The following is a 10,144-nucleotide window of genomic DNA, read 5'->3' as shown; positions in this document are numbered from 1 at the left end:
TGTGTATATATATACACATTAATACTAGGGTTCGGCTTCCAAACAACACCAGAAGGTTGTGAGTTCAATACCAGGACTTCCACCATTGTGCCCCTGAGCAAGGCACTTAACCCTGAGCTGCTCCAGAGAGACTGTCCCTGTAGTTAGTTCACTGTAAGTCTCTCTGGATGAGAGCGTCTACTAAATGACCTGTAATGTAATGTACGGACCTGCTATAGCTCTCGCCTCTAACCCTGATTAAAAAAATAATAATAATTTTTTCTTTTTTAGGTCCAGTCTATCATGAATACTGCGACTGTCCAGAAGCCAATGCTTCCGTTTGGCAGACCATCATGCAGTGTCCCGCAGAGGAACCTCAGATTCTGGCGGACTTTCAAGCTTTTCCAACAGTCGACCTGCCGCGTCTCAGACAGGAAGTGCCTCACAGATTTGCCAACAGAGGAGGTCTCATTCACTACGCCATCATCAACAACCAGTTGTACCGCCGCTCTCTGGGAAAATACACAGACTTCAAGATGTTCTCTGATGAAATGCTGCTCTCTCTAACAAGAAAGGTAATGTTGTGTATTAGTGTAGAGATGTTAAAGGATCCTACAGCTGTTTTGGCTCATTCACTACATGTTGTGTCTTAATATTACTGCCAAAACACTGCATGTGGCATTGTGAAGTTGCTGATTTCAATCTCCTGGGATCTTCAATTTGCTGTTAAAGGTCAGGGTGCCTGATGTAGAGTTTTACATCAATGTTGGCGACTGGCCATTAGAGACGAGGAGGACAGATGCTGTTCCAGTCTTGTCGTGGTGTGGCTCAGTAGACACACGGGACATTGTCCTCCCCACGTATGAGGTTACTCACTCCACCCTGGAGACCATGAGAGGTGTCACCAACGACCTGCTGTCTGTCCAGGGAAACACAGGTAACATACACACACACTCACACTCTTTGGCCACTGTGAGGCCTGTTGAAGCTGAGAAATGAAGCTCAAATATTGATTCTATATCTGTGGAAGTTAGCAGTCAGTTTATGTTTATAAATTCCTAAAGTACATACAGTTGTCCCTGTGCTACTTTGAATAGAGTCAAGGCCCGAACGGACTGAAAGCAATAAATGCTGCGCATCATTTGGCGTGCATCAATCTGTGCTTCTGTGGCGCACTGCAGACAGCAGATTTGAAATGCCAACAGAACCAGCAGTATTTTAGGAAAGGTATTGTGTAGGCAATAGTTTTGCATATTCCAGATACCCCTTAACACCTTATCTTTAAGCTACTTGAACAATAAAATAAAGGTCCTGGTTTAAAACTTTAAAGAGAATAAGCTTAAATTGTTGATGCGATGTAAAAGTGAAGTGTGTTGGTCTCAGGATGCCCTCCTGTCTGTATCTAAGGCACAGCTTGGTAAAATTGAGGATATTTTAGGGATTCAAATAGTATATACCTGTATAATGTAAGTCTTTGCATAGACCTGTAGTGTTTTAGAAAAGGTTTTAATCACAAAGATCCAACCTGCTGAAGTAAATGTCAAAGGAATAAATCAATAAGTCTCATGATGCTCTTTGTACTGCTTAATTACTTAAAGAGAAGAAATGTTTGTAAAATAATACATTTGAATTTCTTTTCACTTGCGTATGTTTTTTCAGCATCTAACTGGTTTTTGCCTTTAATCAGACTAGCGTGAGAAAAACTGTCAGTTGATACATGTTAGTTAACTAATGAGTGAAAGGGTGTAGCCACCCTAACCCCAGGCTGAATGTGTCCTTACAGTACAAGTTCAACCCTGACAAATAACAAGCAACTTTTCTGGAAGTACATCCAAGTTATTTTATTCATCTAGAATGAAAGCCCGTTATTCACACTTGTTTGGGTGCTAGGTTTTATTGAAGTTAAAAGCATCAACAGCAACATATAATAGGGAATATTAAACCATCACGTAGAGCTCTTTGGATCTCATACTACATGTTGTGCCTTTTTGGGGTAACATTTTGAACACTTTCTCCAGGGCCTCCATGGATTAACAAAACAGATCGGGCGTTTTTCCGCGGCCGGGACAGTCGAGAGGAGCGTCTTCACCTGGTTGCTCTGTCCAAGAAAAACCCCGAGCTGCTGGATGCAGGTATCACAGGATGGTTCTTCTTCAGAGACAGGGAGAAACATGTAGGCAAAGCACCGCTTGTTGGATTCTTTGACTTCTTCAAGGTGAGGAAAAATGAATAAATAAATGTATATTTTATTCTAATTCACTGTAAGTTAAAGCTGCATGTGTAGGTGCTTTCCCTTCATTTTATGTAATATAGTATATATTTGTACTGCTTTTATCTGGTTTTGATGTGTTTTCTCCTTTCTATGGCCTTACAAAATTCAATAAATAAATAATATTTAAGAAACACTTGATATTTAAAATGGTTTTACACTTTCCCCTCTTTTAGTACAAGTACCAGGTGAACGTGGATGGAACGGTGGCAGCGTATCGCTTTCCTTACTTGATGCTTGGAAACAGTCTGGTTCTGAAGCAGGACTCAACGTATTATGAATATTTCTATAGCCATCTTAAAGCAGGTACTCACTATGTTCCCGTCAAGAGAAACCTGTCGGACCTCTTGGAGAAAATCAAATGGGCTAAAGAGAACGATGCAGAAGCACAAGAGATTGCCAGAGCAGGTCAGACAATAGTCCGAGAGCTGCTGCAGCCCAGCAGACTGTACTGCTACTACTACAGAGTGATGCACATGTACTCAGAGAGACAGGCGGGACAGCCCACACGGCATGCAGACATGGAGCTGGTGCCTCAGCCGGATGACAACACTGCTGACTGTACATGTGAGCGTAAAAACCACAACGAAGAAACCAATATGAAGGATGAACTATGATGGAATCTGTCTTTAGTATTTAATCTTTTTCATTGTTTGTCTCTGAAACATTCCTAACAACATATAAAGAGTGAATGCTCCTGATGCTCAGAAGAAAATGTTAATTTCACAGCTTACAGTTAAGCATTTCTGTGATAAAATAACAATGAGCCATTTCAAGACAAGGCTGCAGGAACTTTCCTTTTAAAATAATAATGCCACTCTTAGTTTTTAATACTGTGTTGAGTTGTTTTTATACCTTTTTTGTAAAGCTCTGGTTAGTAATGCAAGAAACTAAGGATATCATTACTGTTCTGTAAATGTGCCTTTTCATTGGATATTTGTATACAGTATTATCTTATAATAAATACATCTTAAATTAATCCTATTTTTCACAATTTACTGGAAAGATCATAAACATTCTGTGAATATTTTTGTATGAGACATATGACATGGATATGGCGCCCAACCAGGACTTAGTCCACCGCTTTGTGCAGTCTGCGCCTCGCCATTGCCGGCCTCTGATGGCCACAACACCTGTCGCCGCACATTCTTTGATTCCCAATTAGATACTCAATGGCTCCCCAGACCTTTTCCAAATGTGTGAAAACGACAAATTCTTGCCTCATCGCGACAGCAACCTATGACCCACACAGCTCTGGTCATTCGACGGGTCTGGCTGCTGGGTTTTGCACTTAATTACACAAAAAGTCTGAGTACCCTGGGCTCCAACTAGACTCGTGCGCAGTGAATGTCAGCCTGTCAGACGAATGCATAGTAACGCTGGAATTGTCATGTCCTTATATTCCTCGGCTTGATGTCAGCTGCTCTCCTGGAGGTGAGCTTTGGGCTGCACCCGCACTGCGATAGACAAAGCACAAGGCCTATGTCCCCTTCTCGGGCTCACCTGGTCACCTTCATGAGTGTGTGCTTTCCCCATTTCATCCAGGTTTTCACAGACACAAAGCCCTCTAACTACAGGCCCAGCTGGCCCTGTTGTATTCTCATTGCTGAGTCTCATAGGGAGATGAGCAGCGGTGGTGTTTTATGGTGTGTGACTGCTACCTACTGATTGGGCACTGAGGCCATTTTCAATTTTTAGCTTAGTTTATTGATAGATCAGGGCATGCAATAGGTCAAGCTGAATTTTAGGAGGGCCCTTTGGAAGACAAGGTAAAGTACTTCATACATTCTGTTGCGCTTGCACACTTTGAATTGGAACAGGTCATTACAGGTATGTCATTTTTTTCCGACGTAGGTTAAAGGTCTAATAAAAAGTTACTGTTGTCAATTTGTTAACATGCTAACTTACTCACAACAACAACATACGATGTTAACATTCTGATGCTTAGCAGGTAATGTTTACAATAATGTACCTTTCTAGTTAAAATGTTGGGGTGCAATGCCTAAATCATGGCATTCTCATAATCCATAATTTCTACAGTTAGTAAATTGCTATTAGTATTTTGACACACTGCTCTTTTTCATTATGGCTTTGTATCTTGTATGCAGCAACTCTTTTGTTTCATAACATGTTTTCTTGCTTTGGTGTAGCTGAAGTGAGATCTGATCAGGACATCAGCACTGACAACATTTTTCCCTAAACTCTCATGAAAAGATCTTCTACATTGTTGCACAAAAGGAAAACGTTGTCATTGCAAATTCTTTATGAAAAACAACAACTGATAGAGCCACAATAATAAGGATCAAATCAATCTGTAACATGTTGAGAAGATATATATTAATATGTAAATTTATATAGTATGTGGCAATAAGAGAGATTTACAATATTTTCAGATCGTTACAATAATTTGTTAAACATCAAAAGGTTTGATTAAATTCACTTTTGAATAAAAATGTAATAAAGAAAAAAGAAATAGTTTAAAGAAAACAAGAACATTTCCCTCAAGAAGAGTAAAAAAGGGTTTGTATACCAACTTCTGCCTAAATCCAAACATCAAACATGTAGCTCAGGCTGCTCAGATGCAATATGCAAAACTATACACAGTAAACAGAGCCTCAAATTAACATGTTGTCCAAACAGCAGGTTGGTTACAAAATGATGGATCCTGTTGCTGTTATGGTCAATGTGTTCTGTCTTTGAATTTCTAATTTACTCTGGTTGTTTTGGAGGGAGCTGCCCTAGTTCATACTTTTATGTTACGTGAACATGCATCTGTGTTTCCAATGGCATGCAGGTAAACACATCTGCACTCGCACATTAATCACATTCAAACTTGAGCACCATGTTATGCTATTTTAGAAATGTAGTAACTGAAATGGTATGATTAAACCTTGCAGCTCTTTAAAGATGCATGTAACAGCAGTATGTTTTGTCTTGTTTTAACAATTACTAGATTAGTGGTTAGAAAACAGGAGTAACTAATATATAAAAAGCAGAAAAAAGTGACTGATATACTTGTTAGAAGCACCATCAACAACTGGGATAGATTGAAAATAACCAGAATTTTCTCTTGAAGGCATTCTACTTTATCAAACTCAACATATTAATATGTCTGCAGGATGACATACTTCATAGCTCCCACATTTCTAACGCATTAAGTGTATTACTGTATTATTGTATCATGTTATTGGCCATTAAATATTACGAGTCCCTTTGGTTTAGCTGAATTTAATCATGAGAGTGAGAGAGTCTCCCACTTTCTTGGTGACAATGGCCTGCATCATTCCTGAAGGTGTATGGAGATACCTCGAGCCTTTGAAGAAGTTCTCGATAAAAGCTCTGTCAATCTTGTCGCACTTTCCGATGGCCACCTCAAAGTTGTTGCTGAGCACGCCGTAGATATTTCCCTTGTCACTTTTCTTCCCCATGAACAAGAAGAGGGCGTAGCAGTCCTTACCAATGGAGGTGCAGAAGTCCACCATTCTCTCGTATGGGGTCTTGTTGCTGGACTCCTTCTGGGCAATCTGGATAGACTCGCTGCAGGCTTCTTGGGGGATGCTGTTCTCCTCTGCATTCACCCTGTTGGGCAGGTGTAGGACCTGCACAGCAATCTGGATCTGTGGATTCTTGGTCGGAGTCTCCAGCATGGCCCAGACCCAGTCAGCCCCTAGGAGGATGCGCTGCTCAGGCGTCATGGCCGTGCAGTTGAAGGTGTCTGTCATGTTGCGGCTGACACTCTGAGAGATGTAGGTCATCAGGAAGATCTGTTGGAGAGTAAGATGTTTAAGACAACTTAAAATAAATTTGGTGAAATTCTAAGGTATGTATCCATCTGGATCTCGGAACAACAAGGAGCGACCCATCTAAGGATCTCAGGGTGCGGGAAGGGACATAGGGCAATAAGAGGTCTCAAGATGGTCCTAGATGATATAATGGTCAATGGTATCAAATGCCGACTTCAAGAAGAGCAGTTTCTATCTGTGGTTTATTCTAAAACCAGATTGGAATTTGTCATAGATATTGTTTGCATGAATAAAAGCTAGCAGCTGATCTGCCTTTTCTAAAAACCTTAGCTAAAAATGGTAGCTTAGTAATACATCTGAAATTGTTAAGATCAGAGGAATCAAGAGATGGTCTACCTGAGTGAGCACCTCAGGGCTTGCATGAAACTTGTCCTCTGGGTCTTTGAAGAGGAGGTATTCTTGAGTTCTGGATGAGGCGGTAGAGATGCAGTCGTTGAATAGAGGTATGAAACTGTTGGGTTTGTTGACGGGGGGCCTCCTCAGTGTGGAGAAGATGCTCGGTCGAGGGGACATGCTCTGATTGTTAGAGGGAGAGCTTGGGGAGCTGCGCTTAAAAGAGAAGTTGGAGTTCTGGAAAGGGTTTGTGGGTTTGCTGATGGTCTGGCCCATGGTGGACTGATGATGGAGGACGGGAGATCAGAGGGTGGTCTCCCTGATACACTGGAAAGATATCATTTTTTTCATTAGAGTTTAATCTGTAATTAATATATCACAGGTAAAAGCTGTTAGTTGCGTTCTTGAGGAACAAAACCCTCATCTGTATTAATGTTGTCCTGCCATATGGGACTATTACTGCTGTCCGGTCTGTCAGTTAACAGTGAGTAAATAATTATTTGTCCATGTTGCACATTCAAAATCTACCAATTGTATGTCCATCTATGCAATGCACTAATACTATATGAATAACATGGTCTGATGAATTTTTTAGTAATTACAGATACTTACCAGTATGGGTCTGGAAGTTGCTGTAGTTCCAAATACACTACCTGCACTGCGCTTCAGTCCCCTGCCCTGCTGAGATGCACAGTGTGTGTATGGTGCTGAATGTGAAGCTCAGTCTTCAGTCTCCTGATGTGTACAGAACTTTTAGTAGAATAAAGAGGATTTTCTATCACAGGTTTTGAGGGGGAGTTCCTGCTGACAGTGTTAACATGGGTGTGGTGTCTGTAAATTGTCAAATTTTAGGTAGGCTAAATAAACATAAGACTCATCCTACCAGTTAACTGGGGTAAGCCTGAAGGGTTTGATGAGTAAACAAAATGCTTTACTCTCTCTTTTCAGAAGGAAGCACAAATGAGAACATGGGTCATGAGCTTTTAGTTCGGCTATCTATTGGAATGTCACTGTAGAGGATGAGAGGGGAGTTTCACTTCAAATTCATAAATGAGGGTGGCTGGATGGTTAGGAGGGAATAATGGGTCACATCTGATATTTATCGTTCTTGTTGAAATTGCACTTTTGACCAATTGGACTTAATCTATATGTAGTCCAGCTGTAGGATCGTCCAATGGCATTACTATACCCGTGTGTTACAGTTTTTAAAAATTGCTAAAACACTAAACCCCATTCTCTGAACCAAATTATCAGTTGCCTAAACCCATTTGTCAAATCAACCACTCTTTTAGCAAAACTCTAAACAAGTTCAAGTAGTACACTATTTGCAAAATGCTAAACACATTCTCCTTTACTATAAAACACAATTCCCACTGTGATGCACATGTGTTGCAAAATGATAAACACAGGCAGCTAAAGTTGAACACAACTACAACACAGTTGTCATCGTTTAAACACAATGACTCAAAACTGTTCACACTTGTTTCTAATGATGTGATCAATACACACTATATAAGCAAGTTCAGAGTGCACATGTGAATACCGACAATGGATGAAAACATTTTGAGAGGAAGAGGAGGAAGAGTACAAGTAAGAGGTGATGGGTCAAGAGGAAGATATCAAGGCTGAGGAAGAACCAGAACCATCATTTCAGATGCAATCCGGGCAACGGTCACAGACCATGTTCTTGTTCATGGCTTGACAATGAGGGAAGCAGGACAAAGAGTGCAACCAAATTTGAGTAGGTTCTCTGTGGCCACCATCGTAAAGGCCATTCAGAGAAGAAAACAGGTACAGTATAGTAACAGATTCTTAGTATTTTGGTACGTACATTTGTACTGTATGCATACATTTGTAAGTGTATTTTCCCTTTTGTAGAATTGCAAGACAGCCACATGAGGGTGGAAGGAATGCTTTGTTCTCATACAAATACACTATTGCAGAAGTCTGTCTTTCTGTATCACTTACACTGTACTGTGAACTTCTATCTTTTAGAGATTGTTTGAATTTGATTATATGGAAAGGCCCCATGAATACATTTTTACCGAGCATCTTCTCACATGTCTGAGTGGTCTTTGGGATTTTCTGATTGATCGTGAGCAGCAGGTTCCTCATCAGGCTGGGTATCCTATTTATGTTGTAGTTTAGGACAATGTCAACATTCTCTGTGCAGTCCACATACGTGAATGGTTCAACATCAACCAGCGCTTTATAAATGTTTGCCTTCCACCATACAGCCCATTCCTCAACCCAATAGAGGAGTTTTATTCTGCGTGGCGCTGGAGGGTCTTTGACCGGAACCCCTACACCAGGGTAAACCTCCTACAGGCATTGGCCTGTGGTGACATAGGCGTGGATGCTTGTCAAGCCTGGATCCGCCATGCCAGAGGATTTTTCCCCCGTTGCTTAGCAAGAGAAAACATTGCGTGTGATGTAGATGAAGTCCTCTGGCCGGACCAGCACAAAGGCGTGATGCTGCTGAAGGCCCTGTCACACATATCCGTATGACAGAAAAGTATTCATACGAAAATTAGTCAGAGTCCAAATATGTCCAACTTTTCATCGGATCGGAAAAGTGAACATATACAGATACGCATGTCTAACCTATTGATATTGTATCACTTACTTATACAAAATGTATCAGACCCAACAAATGCATAATGTATACAAAAATATGGCGTATACTAAATATCGGCAATACGCTGGTTTACGTTGATATAAGGTAAGGTATAGATAGTATTCATTAAGAGCAGGCGGTGTTACGCTGCGGTGCGTTGTTGAACGCTGATGTTTTGAGCATGTTCAAAATTACCGGACATACCCAATGTGTGCGTCATAAGATATGCAGACGTTACGTGACGTTAAACTGAATGAATACGGAATATGTATGTGAATACTTACCTACGTAAATATAGTACGTAAATACTTACGTGAATACCTACGTGACAACGTTAGAGGTATGTTAGATAGACTATGTCGGCTGACGGTGAATCCTACAGCCAATGTATTGATAACGAGTGGATAACCTATTCCTACCTTAACATAGGTTAAGATTATGCCTGACGACGGAGTAACTTATTAAATGTGTTTCTACAGTACAGCTAGCGTTCAGCATTCTAGCCGTTCTCCAGCATCAGCATGACGTGAACCAAATGGCAAGTGATACGCTATCAATAGGTTAGACATACGTATAATAATTCGTTATGTATACGTCAGCTACAACACCGCTGTGGAAAAGTTGGACGTATTTGGACTCTGACAAATTTTGAGCTACTTTTCATATACACCGGCATGTTTCTATTATACGGAACTGTGTGACAGGGCCGTATGTCTGGTGTGTTCGGCGTATTGTCTGCGTCCTTCAAACGATCACAACTTACCCTTAATTTATATCAACCGATATTTCGTATGCGCTGGCATACGTTTCTGTCATACGGAAATGTGTGGCAGGGCCTTGAGGCGTACGTTGATGTTTTATGCAATTGGTTTTGTAATGTGCTTTTCATTTACCTGTAATGTGCTTTTCATTTACGTATGAAGTTTTCTTTGTTATTTGTATAAGTTGGGATAATTGTACTTTTGTTTAGTTTTGCAAAAATGTGTTCATTTACAATAAAACTAAATCAAACTACATGCACTGGATGCAGTGTTTTAATTTTTTTATGTAGTATCTAATGAATGCTCTGTAGGTGTTTCTATTTTGACTGGAAAAGTGCATGATCTGAAAGCATTGTTTGATTTGTGCCAGAGGAATCTGTGG

The 10,144-nt window shown here is 40.5% G+C and overlaps 3 protein-coding genes across 9 annotated transcripts in view; 1 reads left to right on the top strand and 2 right to left on the bottom strand.

Moving 5' to 3' along the window:
• poglut3 (protein O-glucosyltransferase 3) overlaps positions 1–3,227 on the top strand; it is a 7,077-nt gene extending 3,850 nt beyond the window's left edge. The window contains exons 3-6 of the mRNA XM_029434456.1: positions 271–554; positions 712–916; positions 1,998–2,194; positions 2,425–3,227. Coding sequence (XP_029290316.1) covers positions 271–554; positions 712–916; positions 1,998–2,194; positions 2,425–2,865 — 1,127 coding nt within the window. The 3' untranslated portion in view covers positions 2,866–3,227. The remainder of the gene's footprint in view (positions 1–270; positions 555–711; positions 917–1,997; positions 2,195–2,424) is intronic.
• A 343-nt stretch (positions 3,228–3,570) lies between these two features.
• Positions 3,571–6,683, bottom strand: rep15 (RAB15 effector protein). The gene is made up of 2 exons (XM_029434458.1): positions 6,388–6,683; positions 3,571–6,012 (listed from the first exon to the last, which is right to left on the bottom strand). The coding sequence occupies exons 1-2, from the start codon at positions 6,658–6,660 to the stop codon at positions 5,467–5,469; spliced, it is 819 nt and encodes a 272-aa protein (XP_029290318.1). The 5' UTR covers positions 6,661–6,683; the 3' UTR covers positions 3,571–5,466.
• Positions 6,585–10,144, bottom strand: part of ppfibp2b (PPFIA binding protein 2b) — a 101,032-nt gene continuing 97,472 nt past the window's right edge. For all 7 annotated transcript variants that reach the window (XM_029434449.1, XM_029434452.1, XM_029434451.1 and 4 more), the window contains 2 exons: positions 6,997–7,065; positions 6,585–6,711 (listed from right to left, as the gene is read on the bottom strand). In XM_029434449.1, the coding sequence (XP_029290309.1) occupies positions 6,688–6,711; positions 6,997–7,065 (93 nt within the window). In that variant the 3' untranslated portion in view covers positions 6,585–6,687. The remainder of the gene's footprint in view (positions 6,712–6,996; positions 7,066–10,144) is intronic.

This window comes from Cottoperca gobio, chromosome 6, assembly GCF_900634415.1.
Source record: "Cottoperca gobio chromosome 6, fCotGob3.1, whole genome shotgun sequence".
In the NCBI taxonomy this organism is placed as follows: domain Eukaryota; kingdom Metazoa; phylum Chordata; class Actinopteri; order Perciformes; family Bovichtidae; genus Cottoperca; species Cottoperca gobio.
Note: the sequence above shows the minus strand (reverse complement) of the source record. Positions and strands in the feature narration are given on the sequence as shown.